The 19,018-nt window shown below is 40.9% G+C and overlaps 1 protein-coding gene across 4 annotated transcripts; it reads left to right on the top strand.

The window, feature by feature from the left end:
- The first annotated feature begins 1,136 nt into the window (after window positions 1-1,136).
- Window positions 1,137-18,748, top strand: letm2 (leucine zipper-EF-hand containing transmembrane protein 2). 4 transcript variants are annotated; one of them, XM_061816584.1, is made up of 12 exons: window positions 1,431-1,849; window positions 2,418-2,479; window positions 6,862-7,390; window positions 8,943-9,086; window positions 9,908-10,051; window positions 10,522-10,725; window positions 12,398-12,517; window positions 12,728-12,847; window positions 14,082-14,174; window positions 14,613-14,681; window positions 16,858-16,948; window positions 17,044-18,748. In XM_061816584.1, the coding sequence occupies exons 2-11, from the start codon at window positions 2,433-2,435 to the stop codon at window positions 16,912-16,914; spliced, it is 1,527 nt and encodes a 508-aa protein (XP_061672568.1). In that variant the 5' UTR covers window positions 1,431-1,849; window positions 2,418-2,432; the 3' UTR covers window positions 16,915-16,948; window positions 17,044-18,748. The 4 variants fall into 4 exon arrangements, with proteins under 4 accessions (XP_061672570.1, XP_061672568.1, XP_061672567.1 ...); XM_061816586.1 differs by lacking the exon at window positions 1,431-1,849 and adding an exon at window positions 1,137-1,402 and having other exon boundaries at window positions 16,858-18,748; XM_061816583.1 differs by having other exon boundaries at window positions 1,432-1,849; window positions 16,858-18,748.
- Window positions 18,749-19,018: the final 270 nt, after the last annotated feature.

Genomic DNA, 19,018 nt, shown 5'->3' with positions numbered 1-19,018 from the left:
CATAAAGATCACATTGATCGTATTACACTGAGCAGCAGACCCTTTGCTAGGTCGTGATAATCAGCACAATCAGAATCATTTTTCTTGACCAAGTTTATTAAAACATACGAGTAATGTGTCTCTGGTATTTGGAGTCATTCGATGTTGCAACAAAATAAATAATACAATCGATATATTTAGGACGTACACACAATTGTACAAAGTGCACCCATGAAAGAGTGACATAAGAGTGAAAGAACCAAGCAAATAGTGGCGAACCTCTTGAGGTGTGTGTAGATTGCTCAAAGTGTAATCAGGAAGCAGACAAGCATCTCTCCAATGAGTTTTAATTTTTTAATTTCATTTTTTTTCATCTGCTTTGGAACTCAAACTGTAATACTCTGGGTTCTCAAGTCCAAGTCCCTACACATGAGTTACTCCATGTAAGACTTTTGTTTCAAACTTATTTTCGACTAGGGGATTGCATGCTTTTGCCAAGTGACTATATACTGGGCTGCATTTGATGGAGGTTTAATTATTATTATTATTTTTTAAGGTGCTGCGTTTTCATTGCTTTTAACATCTACAAAATGCAAGAGAGGCGGCACGGTGGCGCAGCTGTAAAGTGTTGGCCTCACAGTTCTGAGGACCGGGGTACTCCTGCAACCCTTGTGAGGATAAGTGGCTCAGAAAGTGGATGGAAGGATATTATAGTATAGTTATAGTATATATATATATATATATATAATATAATACAATAATAATACAATATAATATTATAGTATATATATAATATAATAATATATATACTATAATATATATGTATACAATATAGTATATAAGTATAATATATACAGTATATATAATACAGATCACAATGTTGGATTTATTTTCAGATGATTTATTTTTGCCTGCTTTTTTTTTCTATTCAAAACACATCTCATATGTCCTCCCAGATCCCAAAAACACGGAACATTGATTGGACACTCTAAATTGCCCATAGGTGTGATTCCGAGCGCAGTTGTTTGTCTCCATGTGCCCTGCGATTGGCTGGCAACCAGTTCAGGGTGTACCCCGCCTCCTGCCCGTTGACAGCTGGGATAGGCTCCAGTGGTCCCGCGACCCTTGTGAGGATAAGCGGCAGAGAAAATGGAGGGATGGTTGGATGTAATATGGATCGCAATGTTGGAATTGCCAAGTTTTTCCGTGTAAAACACATCTCATATTCAAAGAGTGCTATGTCGATATTTTCATCATGTGAATTTTTTTGTCTTCTGTAAATTCTTCCACCACACGTCTTATTTATTTCCGTAGTGTATACTTTTTGTGACATTTCATTTTGGTGGTATGTCGTGAGCGTTTTCTAATATACATTGTGTGTCTTGTGTCAATACAGATCGACAAACAGCAACCACCGTTACAGGTATGGAAAGTGCGTCGGCTTTTGAGACCAAGCGCCGCGCGTCATACACAAATGATTTCGTTTGCGCTCACGCCATATTGGCGCACGCGCAGGAGGGTCTGGCCTCCGTCACTTGGGCCACATCACACACACGCCGCATGCGCAGTAGGATCCCTGTTCCAGGTTAGCCCACGGTCTACTGCTTTGGTGGAATCGCCCCCCCCCCCCCCCCCAAAAAAAAAAAAAAAAAAACCATAACAAAACACTGTTGGATCAAACACGACGACTCATCTCGAAGCCGCTCCTAATTCTGCCTCCTCCAATGGATTTATCACCAATCCGGCCCCTGACGTCTTCTTTCCTATTTGCAATGGCCGCTCGCTGAGAATGGATCGTATTCCTCGCCTCGCACCGGAGAAGCCTTTTAACGCCCATTTAGCAGTACCGATTCGGTCATCGGCGTTGGAGGTAAGTGGGCTCGCCATTTCACTCGCTAGCTTAGCCAGCCACGGTCACGAGCTAACCGGCTAAAGCTAGATACTGATAGTTAAAAGTGTCAGCCCAAAATAACATCACTTCGGCTGTGCGTGTTAAGGGTAGAAGTCCGAGGCACTGGAAACGCGTTTGAGGATGTGGTTTACAGTTCGTTTCGATGTAGTCCAATTCGTGAGTGGAAAATAACCAAAATATTGCGAGTTTTCCTCGTCGGAACATCAAAGTCTTACTTAACAAAGAGAAATGTCCTGAAACGATACGTGTGTGTAAAACTGGTGACTATCCATTAGTTGTAACCGAAATACTCATTTTAAATCCGATTTCAAATCTGGATTTTTTTTTCCCCCAGTGGCTGGTAGTTGTTATTGTTATGCTTGTCACGTTTATTATAATGTAATGTCGGCTCGCTCTCGCCGGACTAGAAACTCACTTGACAGTCCGTCCTGTACGAAATACATGTTCTGTACTATTAAAAGTGTTCGATAACAGAGCAGTGAGTTGTAATTACTTGTGCTCTCTCCTCATGTTGTTGCTCCCAAAGTGATCTACCCATGCAATGGCAGTCTTCAGCCACCAGGTGCTCTTTGCTGTTACGAGATCCAGGTAGGTTCTTTATTATAATTATTCTTGGGAGTTGTTGTGGTATTTTTTTTTTGTTCTCTTTCACAGTCATTTCTACACTTGAAAATGCATTGGCTGGTGTGTATGCTGTCGTTGGGCCTTTAGTGGGGACTTAATTCTTAATGCTGCTAGTTATGTACAGTATGTAATACTGCCACTTTCATTGATACACTCTGGTGATGTTTTTATCTGCAGGCTTCAATGAAGACCTTGAGTTCACTGGATGCAATTTATTATTGGGCTCTGTGTTTCATCACCGATTTTAAAGCACTCACTCATTAAGTCCTTTATGCATGTGCGGGACTGTCAGACTTGTTGACCTGCTGACTACAACTTTGGCACATTTTAATTTATGAAGCCATCTTGGTTTTACTTCATCTGCCTGAAAAAATTCTGGGGGTCATTGGACTCAGTCCCAGACCTTCATACATAAATTCTACCTTAGTCAGCTGGAGAAACACTCTTTTGTATATGTAGCGCCTTCATCATGGAATATCTGACTACTGAAGGATCTGGTCTTACTGAATAATTCTGAAGTAATTTGGAGGCCAAAACAGCTGTTGGTGGTTTATTTCATTTCGTTTTAAAGAGTTTGGATAATTCTAAGAAAAATTACTGATTATTGAATTATATCGTCAATGTTTTTAGCTTGTCAAACACATTTTATGTGTCTGTTGCCTTTTCTTATCACTACACTCTTGTGAACGAGTTTTTCTGGCTAAATAAAACTTTAATACAAACGTTGAAAGTATAGGAACCATGAATATGCAAAAAATACATGACAAAAATATGCAAAATGTAAATGAAATATTTCATACTGAACAGAAATACTTGCGACACACATTTTGGTAGTTGTAGTTAGCTTGCATTGACTGAGCGAACCAATGGATGTGAAAATGCCGACATTATTGTGTGTTACTTGGTTTGAGCTGTGCGGGAAATTGAATTGGTTAAAGAAACAGTACCATTGCCAATATAGTTTCTTACATCAACCAGCACTGGAGATTTGGAAGACCCTGGGGGAAATTCAAACGTCAGCACATTGACATAGAAGTCTGAATGGCTCTAAAATCCCAACATGCACATACATATGATGGAAGCGGTCCGTTCAAGAGAAGTCCTACGAAAAAATGAAGTCAAAAGACCTTCAGGAATAAATGTATGTCAGAGTGTTTCTTGGAACAAAAATTCGAATTTCGCTTGTAAATGTTGGTCAGTTCTTCTTATAGTCCTTAGGCCAGCAGTGAAGGTGTTTTTGGCACTGACAGCTCACCAGTGCTTAATGCTCTATACTTAGGGGAATCAAGATGAGTCAATTAATGCCTAAGCCTATTCATACTACCGTGGTCGATAATGCCCGTATTGCATCACGTGACCTACCCAATGACCTACGCAGCATCTCTGTGGAACTTCCAGCTCACATGTAAAAAATGTACAGAGAATATCTTGTGATTGGCCCGTTTTAGTCACATGCAGGGATGACGTACTCATCGTTCATCCCGGCTCCACACACCACACCTACGCCGCCACCATAATTAAACGTATCATCTGGTCATTTAGGTCCATTTGTTCAAGCAGACACAATTCCACGATTGCCATTGTTGCTTTGTTCCTCGTTACGGAAAGGAAAGTAAAAGCAGCGACCGTAAATCACCAAAATGCTGAGGAAACTCCACCCAGTGGCCCCCTAGCTGATACCAGCCGTATTGACACCTCTGATGCGCGTGAGTTGTACTCGCGTATAAAGGCAAACTACGAGTGGGATGGACGCGGTGATGTCAGTGCGGTTGCCACACCCACCAGTATAAAGAGGCCTTTAGTCCTGATGGTAATAAAATGCATATAGTAGTCCTCACATGAAGCCATCGTACATATGAAACAGTGCCAATAGTGTAGAAACGTTGTCAGTCATTCACTGTCGTCTTTGTCATTCAACACCAATATAATATGACAAGGTTTTCAACTGCAGTATAGGAACAGGATAAACTAACTAACTTCCATTTCTGTTTTTATTACTAATTTATTTTTACTGCCATACATTGTAGCACCAGTGTTGGTATAACGACAAACTTGAGACTTGGAATGCTCTGGAAGTATCATTAAGTGTGTGCCTGGTGGTCTGTTTTGCTCATCTTAAGTATAAGAACACAGGGTTTTTTTTGTTCTCGTGTGGGCGCCCTCATGAAAATGAACAAGATGTTAAATATCTGCATGTATGTACACCATTCAATTCACACAGAGACGGGCCTCAGAGTCTTTGGAAGCAACAGAAAAGGGGAAATCCAGTGCTTGTATTAATAGGTCATGTAAAATGTATTTTATTTTGACAATGTGATGTTAAATCCTCTCTCATTTAATAGTGTTTTTAAAAGATTTTTATCAACAATTACGAATTTTCAGGGGCGCTGCCATTTTCGCGAGTCACATGATCTACGTGGGCGTATGTGACGTGTGCCGTGCCGTTCCAAACGCGGGATTACATTGGACACCATTATGCCCAGCGCTGATTTCTCGGATTTATCCTCATATGATGAAGAAATAGCAGTATCAGTTGATCAGGAAGATGGAGGAATAGTTCCATACAGATTTGAACCTGTGGCTGTAATTAATCTTGAATTTTCGTATGGTTCTTCGGGCGGAATGACGCGGAGTCTGACTACTCGGAGGCCTAAGCGCGACATAAGTGCGTAAACAAAGGCCCCCGGGAGCTCCGGGCCGGCAGCCGCGGATGGTTCTTCAGAAGGGAATGACGCGGGGTCTGACGAGCGAGCTCCGGCGGCGGCCGCGAGCCGAGGTTCCGGGCGGCGGAGGCCGTTAGCCCCGGACACCGAAGCTCGGCTTCGACGTCCGGGAGGCCTTTAGCCTAGCTTCGGCGTCGGGGCTAACGAAGCGAGCGGCGGCAGGCCACGAGGCGAGCGGCGGAGGCGGAAAATTCGTAATTGGCGTCAAAAATCTTCTTAAAACACTATTAAATGAGAGAGGATTTAGAATCTCATTGTCAAAATAGGGTACATGTTACATGACCTGTTGGATACACTGTTAATGCAAAGCACTGGATTTTTCCTTTAAGTCTAGACATTCATTTGTAAATTACAGGCCTGATGGGTTTTAGGTATTCATTTGCGGGGGCTCTCATTAAAATGAATAAGATGTTAAATATCCGCATGTACGTAGACCATTCAATTCACACAAAGACTAGCCTCAGAGTCTTTGAAAGCAACAGAACAGTGCTAGACAAATACATTCATTTGTAAATTACAGGCCTGATGTTGGGTTTTAGGTAATCATGCCTGTGTGAGCTAATCACAAAATGGAGGGTCATTCTAACTTAGAAGGGATGAGACATTGTAGATTATCAGTATGAACATCTGATAGGATGTTTGAGATTCACCTGTCAGCTTTTTTTGTCTGTATATTCATGTCTCGTCGATGCCAGCAGTTGTTAAAGAAACAAGCATTTGTTAAAGAGAAACACAGCACATACTGTATTTATGTCTTGCAGCAGTCAAGTTTTGTTACTGTGTGCAGTGACCTAATCTTGCACTCTGTAGACCTAAAACACAGAAACTGCAAGACAAGCAAGCTTTTCAACAGTAGCCTACCGTAATTTCCGGCCTAAAAGCCGCGACTTTTTTCACACGCTTTCAACCCTGCGGTTTATTCGGTGATGTGGCGCTAGCGTTAGCGCGGCGCTAATGCTAGTGCCACGCTAGCGTGAAACTCTTTCTGTCTACCGAGGCTTATAACCAGGTGCGCTCTGTAGGCCAGGAATGATGGTAATTAAACTGTGCTTTCGTTACGAGGCTGAAGTTCCATACATTGAGCAGATGTGGCCATACCCTTAATGCAGGTCGCATTGATTGTTGATCTGTTGGGAAAAGATCATACAGTCAACCTCAGCATTTGAGTCATCTTAGTGGAAAACGATAATGGGGGTGTTTTTAAATGAGGGAAAAAAATGGGACACAAACCATTTTGAGGCCCAACAATTTGACTTCTAAGTTTTGCTTTGAACCAACAAATACTGGCAATGGAAAGAATGAATCCAATGAATATCAAAGAACGTAGATGTGTTTCAATAGTCTGCTGCGATTATTTGGCAAGATGAAATTTGAATAGCTACACGATGCAGATTTTGGCATTTTTTTCCAAGAACATAGTTGCACTTGACATATCAGTACATCAGTACAGTACTCTGGGCTTATGTACGTAGTTGAAGTCTTTTGAGGTTTTTCATCTTGTAACATGTGATCGTTTGGAATACACATTTTGTTTGTCTTTAGCTGAACTCCAAATTACATAACTTTGAAGGTTCCACTCTTTGCGTCATATCTGACCATTTTTTTGCTGCTTGTCATTCACAGGGGATCATATCTGTTATCCCAGCGGCACAGCTGCTCCTCACTGTCTTCCAAAGCCTACGTCCACATAGAACCGCGACGCAACATCTCCTCGTCAGCAAACCCACTCAGGCACTCCCGTTATGGCCACCCACGCTGTTACCCATACCACAACCTGGCCTGTAGCCACAGCTCTGTTCTACTTGCTCGTTCTCTGCACAGTTCTGTCGTTTGGCTTCAAGACATTAAAAAGGAGATTAACACCTCAACCCCTGCTCAGAATTTGGCATCGGGCGAGAAAAGTGACACTGAAGCTGCTGTAGCCCAGCCACAAACGCCACCGCCACCCTCTCAGACGCCCGCTGCTGCCACCCCTGTGCCTACGGCGCAGGAGAGGGTTGTGGTGAAGAAAGCTCTGTATCTCAGGATCGTCGACGAGCTGAAGCATTACTACAATGGCTTCCGCTTGCTTGGGATCGACACCACAGTCGCAGGCAGGATGGTGTGGAGTTTGCTGCACGGACAGGTCCTCACACGGAGGGAAAGGAGAAGGGTAAGTTAGAATGGATATTAATCATATACCTCCAGATTACACTTTTTACATGTAAAATGCGCTTCTACTTGGGAAAAATTTACGTTACGAAACGACTTCTGGAACGGATTAATTTAATAAGTAAAGCTACCACTGTACTTGGTCACTTTTTGAAATTATTTGTATTGTGGCATTTTTTTCTGGCTTTTTTTTTTTGTCTGACTTAATTTTGTCAGGTCTATTTACCGTCATTAAATGACTGGAGGCCATCAGGCTTAAATGTGTGTTTGGAGAAAATCAGCTCAGTGAAAAAAAAAAAACAAATGCTTTGCCACAGTTAATTCATGATTTAATGAGGTGGCAATTTCCATTTTTCCCATTATTTAAGACAGGTAGCATTGAAATTTTATTCCCTTAAAAAAGTAAATCCTCCTTTAAAAAGTTAATTTCCCGTAATTCCCGGCCTACAGAGTGCACCTGGTTATAAGCCTCGCCGAGTACATTTGAAAAGGAAATACCATTTGGTCGATACATACGCCACAGCTGTGTAAAATCTGCAAGTGCCCACATTGAAAACCACATTCAAATACGAGATATTTACAAAGAAAGACGGTACACAAAGAGTTTAACCCCAGCGTGGCGCTAACGCTGCGCTAGTGCTAATGCTAACAGGGTGGGTAATAAAAATTACCGGTAAATATCACTGAGACACGCCAGTAACACAGCAGCAACATGCTAGCACAGCGCTAACTGGGCCGATAAAAGTCACTTCCTCTGCACATATATTCCACCGGTCTCATTCGTACCTTTTACGCTCGGGTGTCCACTTGCGGCCGTTAGAAAAAATGGACAAAGTGGCCGCATCACCGCATAAACCGCGGTGTGAAAGCGTGTGAAAAAAGTCACGACTTGTAGGCTGGAAATTACAGGAGTTGGGTTATCTTTTTTTGATACTTACATACTGAATTAATTGGGGAAACTGCAAAAAAAAAAAAGAATCTGAGAAGGTCAGAAGGGAGCTATTACCGTACTTGTTCGACAACATTGTACAGTGAAAGAAACATTGTGCTGGAGGGAATTTGAAACAGTCTGTGTTTGGTTTCAACTAGAAAGCTGAAAATGAAGAGGAACTTCACCTCTCGGCCTGTAATTGACTGAAAACAATTCCTTTCCAAAAAGACTAAATGCAATCATAAAAGCCTGCTATGCTTTTTCTTCCTATATATTTTTTCCTGGAAAGATTTTAGTTATTTTAATTGAATTGTCACAGGTTATATTTCACATTAAAGTTGGAAAAAGTTTTAGAGGTTTCTTGCTCGCTTTATTTGACCACAAAAAGGTTGGGCTTATACGTATCCTATATACTGAGAACTAAATAGCTCACTCAAGTCCAGACATTAGGTGTACTGTTTTTTTTTTATGTAAGCAGCACATGTATGCAAACGTGGTATATATATCGGGGATATATGCGTCAACTATTGGTATATTTTGGCTGCCACACTTAACGGAACTTTAGGATGTGGGCGCTGAAAGAAAAAAAAAATACGATGGTGTGTTGTTTTTGTGTTCACAGCTCATGAGGACGTGTGCCGACCTCTTCCGTCTTGTACCCTTCATGGTGTTCATCATTGTCCCCTTCATGGAATTCCTCCTTCCCGTTTTCCTCAAGCTCTTCCCAGAGATGTTGCCCTCCACCTTTGAGACAGAGTCCAAAAAGGCACGTGGACATGCACACACACGTGCTCAAGAGCCGGTTCAGTTATTATAACTTCAGATATGCCTGCCGGTGCAATTATGTCTGGCCTCATAGACAGCTGACTGGTCTTATCAAAGCAGTTTTGAGGGGGCTGGGACTTTTAGAATGACCGTACAAATAGAGCCTGATCTACCATCATTCCTGTGTATATCAGTAGATAAGATAAAATCATCATAATCCATATCTGTAGTTCAAAAAGTGAAACCAGCATGTTATACAGATTAATGCAAAAGTTCTTTTCACAAATCAAATTTCTACCTAATTTCTATCGCAAAAATAATTTCTTCCGTTATGTACCATAATCTTCTTCAGGTGGTGAATTTGCATTTTCCTTAGCAGAATAAATTTAGTCATTGTGTAATTAATACAAATAATGAGTTTCTCTTTTTAAATTAAGCTTGTTTTATCAACTGCTTGAAATAAATCCACAGTCATTCCTAGATAACTTACCCACCCAGACTCTTGTCAATGGAAATCAGTTTTTTTTTATCTTCCAATTATTTTAAGATTCCAGAATGCCGTGCTCTGCATAGAGCGGCACTTCTCTTTAAACTCCAACATAATTTTTCAGCTTTACAGATGTCTTTTGTGTAGCTGGCGTGTGTTGTGATAATTACACAGGATCGTGTCAGATATCATTGTAACATAGCCACCATCTTCCTGGGGGTCAAGGGGGGAGCATCTCTTGAACGGGAGCATACATGCTGCGATTAATTGGTCATGGGGCCGCCATGTGAACAAAGACATCACTAAATAATATCGCCACCCGCTCCTTTGTGCAGGAGGAGAAACAAAAGAAGGGCCTTGCTGCGAAGCTGGAGCTTGCCAAGTTTCTCCAGGAGACCATTGCTGAGATGGCTCGAAGGAACAAGGCTACAGCTCAGAGTGAGGATGAGGCGCAACGCTTCTCCACATATGTGCAGCAGGTTTGTGATAGAGAAGATGAGACTTTTTTTTTTTTGTTAATTAGACTACAGATTTATTTTATGGTGGCACGTTGAATGACTGGTTAGGGTGTCTGCCTCATAGTTCTGAGGACTGGGGTTCGAGTCACAGCCCCGCCTTGGTGCAGTTTGCATATTTTTCCTGTCCCTGCGTGGGTTTTCTCTCAGCACTGCGGTTTCCTCCCGCATCCCAAAAACAAGCATAGCAGGTTAATCGAAGACTCTAAATCCCCCCCTAGATGTTTACAGTACATGTGCCCTGCGATTGACTGGCAAACAGTTCAGGGTGTTTCCTGCCTCCTGGCCAAAGATAGCTGCGATAGGCTCCAGCGCTCGCCACAACCCTCGTTAGAATAAGCGTCTCAGAAAATGGAAAGATGGATGGATTTATTTTCAGGTCAGAATATGCTGGCCCATCTCATGTTCCATGAATGCGTTTGTGTCCTCTTCAGGTTCGGGGAACCGGCGAGCAACCCACCACCAAGGACATAGTCCGCTTTTCGAAGCTATTTGAGGACGAGCTGACGCTGGAGCATCTGGAGCGACCCCAGCTGGTGGCGTTGTGCAAACTCCTGGAGCTGCAGCCCATCGGCACCAACAACTTGTTGCGATTTCAGCTGATGTTGCAGCTCAGAACCATCAAATCAGACGATGAGGTGAGAAGTTGGATGACGGGCCTTTACATAACGGCCACATGTGAGGTGATCGATTCCGATCGGGTGTATAGATGACAGTTAGTCACAACAGCCGTGTGACCGTCCATTTACAATGAGATCAAGCATATGCAGAGAGAGCTTTTTCCAGCTCTATTCCAAATGACGGCATACATGGTGAAAATTTACTTCTGATCGGTTCAGGAAAAGTAATTGTCCACCCGTTTCATATTTGGCCTACTTATTCTGATTAAGAAGTTCATATGGGGCATTTTTATCGGGTTTGCCTGAGCAGGATTTTTTGGGGGTTTATCAGCAAGTTTAACAAAAAAAAAAAAGATCATTGATCACCGATCCGATCACAAGATGGAACGATGTGTCTATTTAAATGATCTGTTCATTTACTGTATATATTTGTATACTTAATTGCTCTAAAAATACATTTACAATAAATAATGTATCTTTGTTCATCGATTTTATGCTAGTGAGGCATAGTGGCAGTAAACAAATGAATGGTCTTCTAATAGATGGCAGTACGCATATATACTAATGTATTGACATTTTGTAATATTTTTGTTTGTTGGTGGGCCATGAGATTTTTCAATTGTAAAGTATGTGCCTTGGCTCCATGAGTACACAAAACACTGGCGCAAGTCCTAGCCTGCTAGGCTACATAATGTTTTGTTGCTTGCTTGTGAACTGTATCATATTAAAAGTACATGAGAATACCTCAAACAAGCCTGAGATGAGTGTCGTCCCCTCTGCTGAGAACTTGTGACCGTCAACACACATTTTCTCCTCTTTATCGTCTTATAAAACAGTCGGTACGTTCCACTAATCTTGCCATCCCCACGGTAACAAGTGCCTCCGGTTGCATTTGAGTTAATAATGATTGTAAAAAAACGGGATGCAGTGGTATCGAAATGCAAGATTTTATTGCAGTTTTCCGACAGTGCGATTGTAAAAGAGCACATTTGTCTTGTAATCTGATCCGCACGTTACGTGTTGTCTTGTCTCAGCTGTGTCTCCCCCTGCCCCATTTTTATATAACTTTATTGATCTGATATTTACAGTACTATGTTAAAGACAGGAAAAAACCCGATATAAATACTACTTTGTAAAAATAAACTAGCTTTTGGATAAAGATATACTGGTGGATCCTGACAATAAAACCTGATTGGCCGATCAGCGAAAAATGCCACTTATTGGCCGATTCCGATCAAGCCGATAAAATCGGCATAAAGTCTAGATTTTTTATTTGGGTTGGTCTTCTAAACGGATTATAATAGGAACAGAAGGCTCCATGTAAGCCAGACTGGTCTTTCGCTCGTAATACTTTATTTCGGACCCAGGGAGATCCATATCACAAAGTAAAGAAAAACAATTTAACAGAGAAGGAAGAAACTAAATTATAACAACAACAATGGTAATTTTAACCCCCCCAAAAATCTAATAAATGATAAAAATAATAAAGGAGGGCCTTATTTTTCTGGTATTTCAGAGACATTCAAAAAGCAATATTGTTGATTGTGATCATTTCGGGGACAATATATTGTTTCTCAACATTTTATCTCATGAGATGGCTATTTAAGAGTTAGTTCTGCTTCTGGTGGTGCACATGTTGCTCTCTTTTTCCTGATTCCTTAAAGTTTTTGTTGTTGTTGTTTTGTTGCAGATGATTGCAGCAGAGGGAGTGGCCGCAATGAGTGTGTCAGAGCTGCAGGCAGCCTGTCGTAGCCGGGGAATGAGATCTCTCGGTCTTACAACAGATCAGCTCCGTCAGCAACTGCAGCAGGTAAACGAGCCGAAATGGATTCAAATGAAAAGTACCTGGACCCCACCAGAATCTTTCTGCTATGTACCTTTGGATTGTCTTGTTTTCTTGTGTCCTTCTGATATTTATTCCTGAAAATCTCGGTCAAACTTCTGATTTTGAGGCTTAAGACTTGAGGTTCCTGCGTATAGATGCCCGAGTTAAATTAACCAGACTCTTAATACTTCTCAGTGGCTGGACCTACACCTGAATGAGAATGTTCCTCCATCGCTGCTGCTGCTCTCCAGAGCCATGTACCTGACTGACCTCAAACCCAAAGCTCCAGTCATCCCGCCTGTACCCAAACTTGAGGTTTGAACTGCTTAAGGCGTTAAGCCAACCACATACACGCTAACATCACTGAATATATATGATTTATTCAGTCACGTCATGCCATATGTGTGGTTCTGCAACGAGTTTTCATGACACTACTTTGGCTAAAATTCCCAATATTGAATAATAAGTGGATGCGTCGGACTGTCTTTGGGATTCTGAGATATGATGCCACTCCATAGCCAATCAAAAACAATCTGTACCAATGAGTATACTTTGGATGAACTTAAAATTCACTACAAGCTTTACAGGTGAATTTAATTTGACATTCTCAAAATGTTGACTGCACAAATGTACAACTAGAAACTGTTTAATATTTCAGTCTTTTTGCACAAGTTGGCATTATCTAACAACAACCTGAGCCCCAAAATTCATAACAGGTGTTTGATCCTTGAAGATTTCTAAAAACATTCACTTTGATGAGGTCCTGTCACAGTGCCTCTGTATCTCTATTGCAGCTTGCTGTTGAAACTTCTGAGTTCGTCGGACATTTCCCTCTGAGAGCATTCAATTTAAATCCTTACAATTACCACGCAATATGTTGTTCGATTCAGTAACCTCCTTGTCAGAAAACAGCAAGTTGTCCAAAAAGTACCGAAACATGTAGCAGTTGGACATGTTCCTTCGAACGTTTAGAGGTCAAATTATGTTCATACGTAAATGTTCTAATGGTTCATCCTGAAATTCTACCCAACATTGATGAGTAGTGTATAGTGGTGTTCATGGGGTCAATGACTGGAGAAGCCTATCAATCTCCACATGCATCCTGGAGAAATGTTCAAAGGCAAAATCACCATCTTCAAACCGTCTGACAAGACTGAAAACTGCTCCTATCTTGCCATGAAATCATATGTATGCATTGTCAGCGGGCAGGGCAATGGCTTTTTCCTTGACAATCACACCATGTTATTTGTGGGTGTATAAAACGATATACATGTACATTGAGCTTCAGTACATTGTTTCGCAGTAAGAACGGCAAGGGTCGTGTTTATTTTTTATTTTTTGCTGCGAACTGTGCATCATCAAAAGGTTTGTGAGTTTAGCTGCGTCGCTCAATGTGCGGTTGGCCTTAATTATTCGGTGGAATACACAGATTAGAAGAGTGGTAAAGCATGTGATGTTAAGTAGTTGTAACACTGGTTTATTTTTTCAAAGCCACATGCCAACTAGATGCAAGTGGCCCTGATGAAGTTAATAGGTATTATTTTCACAGAAAACCACTCCAGTGGAGAACAATGAAGCAAACGGGACCCCAGTGAGCGCTGAAATGCCTTCGGACCCTGCACTCATCATCAAAGACAGGCCGGTCTGTACCTTTCTAAAAAGACAGGAACGTCAAAACACTAAATTGAGTCAATTTTGGAAGCATTGTTACCACTATTACATGACCATGCTGGGATCAGGCCAAATTTGCAGCGTCCAAGTTTGGTCAGTTTCATATTTTTTAATCTATATCATTGGTCAGTCCCCTAAAATGTTGAAAATGGCATGCTAGCTTTGTTGATGCAATGTTAATGGATCAAAAACACGCTTTTTTTCCGCCCTCTCTTGTTCCTGGGAACTAGTCTCCATATTGTAAGGTTCCAGAAGACACATCCTGTTTGAATAATTAGCCACTTTCCATAGCTTGAAATATGCAGGGAGTATTTGTTCTGTTTTATGTAGTCGTGTATACATGTATTAATAGCCCTTATTCAAGAGTGGCACCACTTGATCCTAGTCATAGTTCATCTTTGTGTTGTAGGAAGAAGAGATAAGGAACAAGTCTCCTGTCTTGGCAGACAAACCTCTGACTGCTGCTGAAGTACTCCAGGTGAGTGGAATGAAAAAACAAGAAAAAAAGAGATGTAAATTTGTTGGGTGTACGGCTTACAATTTCAGAATACTTGAGAGCAGTGAGTGAATTGACCAGGCCCCCCTACGAGATGTCAACTTGCTTGTTATTCTGTTGACACTATCAGCATTTTATTATTCAATTTCTTATGATATAACAGAAGTTACAGTAAAGTTTGTATCAGCACCACCGTGATGGAAGAGAAAAAGTAAAACATTGATTACCAGACTTCTCACCCAATTACCGTAATTCCCGGCCTACAGAGCGCACCTGGTTACAAGCCTCACTGAGTATATTTGTTAAGGAAATACCATTTGGTACAAACATGCGCCCCAGCTGTGTAAAAGTCGCAAGAGACCACATTGAAACACGAGATATTTACAAAGAAAGATGGTACACAGAAAGAGTTTAACGCTAGCGCTAATGCTAACAGGGTCGGTTAAAATCAAACTTAAAGGTAAATATCACTGAGACATGCTAGTAACACAGCAGCAACACACTGGCACAGCGCTAAAGCAGTGCTAACAGGGCTGACAAAAATCACTTCCTCTGCACATATATTCCACCTGTCTCATTCTTACCTTTTCCGCTCGAGTGCCCCCCTCCGGCCATTAGAAAAAAATGCACAAATTAGCCGCTTCATTGCATAAACCGCAGGGTTGAAAGCGTGTGGAAAAGGTCGCGGCTTGTAGGCCGGAAATTACGGTAGTCCTACTTTGCATAAATCTTTCTCACGTAACAGGCTATTCTCATACATTAGACCACAAGTGGACTTGGGTCTACATTAAAAATAAAAGACAAAGTGGTATGTGGGTGACAGAACATTCAAAGTCTACTGGTCTAGCAAAAGAACAAGCACACACAATAGTTCAATAGACGACCTTGATGACTGTGAAATCTCAAAATATCAGCTATTTATGTAGCTGTCACTATCACCCGTACGAGGTCGAAAGTATTAAGTTATTTTAACTCCACAGTCTCTAGACCTTTCCTAATGCTATCAAAACACCGTTATAGCTGCTGTAGATAATTGAATGAGTTAAATATTTAATCCCCTTGTCCCTCAACGAGTTTTCTCTATTTTGGGAACATGGTTGTCGATTAAGTCGTTGACATTTAAATGTCAATTTATTAAACCCAATGTTTCCATTCCATTTATATCCACGGATCAGCCACAACATTATGACGATTTGTGCATAATAATCACCTAATATAAGAGCTGTAGCTAATCACTCTTTGCAAAGATAATGTTTGGTTTTGATTGTCACGGTCAAAAGTGAGTTATTTATTCAGGTATTTAGGACATTTGTAAAGCTACTTTACTGTTTACTATTATGGTTTTAGATTGCAGTCCTATACAACTATGTATACTACATGATAATAAGACTTGTTTGTAATGTTAAACTGATTGAGGTTATCAAAAATTTAGAAACCGCTCTCAGCATTTGTGCAGTACAGGGTGTCACACGCTCTGTCCTGTCTGAAAATTGTTTTATTGTCTGCCTAGATATGATACATTAAAACTTGTTAAAATAAACATTGCTTGAGGGTGTATAGGTACACTGGAAGTATCAGTACTGTTCACTAATAAGTATATAGCATTTTGCATTAGGCTAATGAAAAGCAAAGGTATGTGGCAGTTTTAAACACCCGACGTGTGACACTCACTGTTTTACAGAATGTTTAGTTCGACCGTACACTTCAAATGAGAGGGGGAAGAAACACTTTGAAGCCTCTTTTATTTTTAAACATTGTTCACTGTGCCAAAATGCTACTTGTGAAGTGAGTTTAGTTCACTCCCACCATTTAGTGCATGTTTCTTAAATCGACCAAACAACGTATGTTGAAAAACTTGTAAGTCGAGTCACCCGTATCTCAAAGCAACGCTGCATGCAGAACAGCTACAGCAGAAAAAAGGGCAGAAATTCTTTTTTTAGAGGCTTTTGTCACGTTCTCTGTCTGTCACCTACTCTCTTGGTTAACCACATTATGAATTAATTATGTTTCTATTTTTATTAATGGAAGTCTATAGAAATCTGTCTGTAGTAAAAGCAGGTTAGGGCAACTGACATATTTGACAGATCATTAATACATGGCGCATCATATTACTCTATATTAGACTAGCTAAGCTTTTTTGTTGTTGTTTCTCTGTCAGGCAAAAGCAGCAACTGAAGTGTCTCAGAAGAGCAAGATGAGTGCCAATGGTGTGTAAAGAGGAGTACGTGTGTCCAGACACAAAAGGAGAGGTGAATTTAGGCAGCCCAGAGCCATTACCGAGGACGCTGCGCTCAATTGACAAGCTATCAATTTGTTTACATCTCTCTATTTCCTATTTAAGCAGAGATTCTCCGGTGATGGTAATAACTGTAGATAACGGGATGGTGCTGTGGGTTCCACACTTGTGCACTCCATGATACTGTCTTCGCCAAAACTCTGCAATAATGGCTTGAAATTTCACATGGCTTGATGGGATATTTCACTTTGATCCAATTTCTCCTGGAAATATGATCCAAACCTCACGTGATGCAGCTTGGCCACTGCCACACCGGTTGACTCCCTTTTGTTCCGCATGGATTCCTCCTCCTGTAAATGTGTTTAATGCCATGTCTTACATTATCCCAGCAGCAGCTTTTTACAGTTTGCTATGCAAACTCGCGAAAAGATCAAAGCTCCTATTATTAGCGATTTCTTTGCTTGCCTGTCGCCCCGCTGTTTAACATGTGAGAGACAGAAATACTTAACCCGTCCACCTCCGTCCTTTTCACCGCAAACTGGACCATGCAGACCACGTGTAAACCTACTCGTAGGTTCCATCAGTTGACTGGAACAGCTTCCGTGGCACATGGTGCATTCAGAGAGGAAAAAGAGAGAGAGTTCACTCCTTTTGTGCAGACAAGACTGAGGCAGTGTAATCTGCCTCATTTTATTTCACTATACTGCAGTGTTTACGTTGTTTTAACACTGTGAAGCTTGGCTTTCATGAAGCTGAAGAGAATATACCTGATGTTATCCAGAAACAAATTCTATTTATGAGAGATCTTAGTTACCAATTAATAGTAAGGCATTATTTTTTTACGTCCTTTGAAAAAAATGTAACCGTATGACTGATCCACCACCTGTCTGACATTTCCCTAAAAAAATGTAAGACTTCATGTTATGCAAAGTTTACCACATTGGTGTACTGTATTGATACCGTTTGGAGTGATTGTCACCCCTCATCCCTTTCATTGTTGGATAAGTCGACCCCCCCCCCCCCCCCCCCACAAGATACATTTAAAATGTTGTGGATGCCGAAGATGAAATTCTTGGGGTTTTTTTTGTGTTCTTGTAAGGTTAAAGGGCGGTTGGTTAATCGGGTGTCATTGTCTCATCAACTGTATTCGGAGTGCTCATTTGGACATTTCTTTATAACAGGAGTGGGAAACCTACGCCGTGTGTACTTGATTCGGCCCACCGTGATATTGTAAAACAAACAGTAAAACTCTGAGGAACTGTTAAGAAAAAGTTCCAAGACATTTAAATTCCTAATTCCCAAGAATAAAAATTCCTAATTTCAGCAATGATAAACACTTTTATCAATTGTTAGGTCACATCTTTTCATAAATGTAGTATGGCCCTCTGGGGAGTGAAAATTATAAAATTATTTACAAGGCATTCCTGATAAAAAGAAAACAAAAAAAACGTTCTCTGCTTCAGGGAAATATCTCCTTTACCCTTGGTTGCACCGTTTTATAGGGAAAAAAAATGAGAATACTGTATATGTTTAGAAAAGAACTGCATATTTGTTCTGTCATTCTGAATGGATTTGGACATTTTCAAAATAATTTTGATTTCTTTGGGCTAAGAAATGATTTGTCAAGTTGATGTGACGCTTTTGCTGTTAGTTTTCCTGATTTAAAAATTGTTAGTACTATGTACTGCTTGATTAAACAACTTGTCCGCTGGGACTCAATTTGTACACTACTGTAACTGCTTCAGCTATTTAGCGGGCTATACGGCATTTTGTTTCTTGTTCTGCATTAGAAAAATGAACTACCACAGAAACAGGTGGTCTTGTGGTTTTTTTTTTTTTGCAGACTTCTTCTCTATTGCACTTGGCACATTTGTGACATTCAAACAATTCCAATACATCACATTACCAAGGAAAATAGTGCCAATTTCTGTACCCCTTTCATCTTGAGTTTGATTCAGATGGCGCCATACGCACAAAGTAAAGTACCGTGTGTATTTGAGCTAGCGTTACATTCGGGAACACATCCGGAAAGTTATGAGACAAAAACGCATTATTTCCTAAGTATAGATCGATGCATGACTGC

The sequence above is a fragment of the Syngnathoides biaculeatus genome, chromosome 4 (assembly GCF_019802595.1).
Source record: "Syngnathoides biaculeatus isolate LvHL_M chromosome 4, ASM1980259v1, whole genome shotgun sequence".
In the NCBI taxonomy this organism is placed as follows: domain Eukaryota; kingdom Metazoa; phylum Chordata; class Actinopteri; order Syngnathiformes; family Syngnathidae; genus Syngnathoides; species Syngnathoides biaculeatus.
The sequence above is the reverse complement of the archived record's forward strand: the minus strand, read 5'-3'. Positions and strand labels throughout refer to the sequence as shown.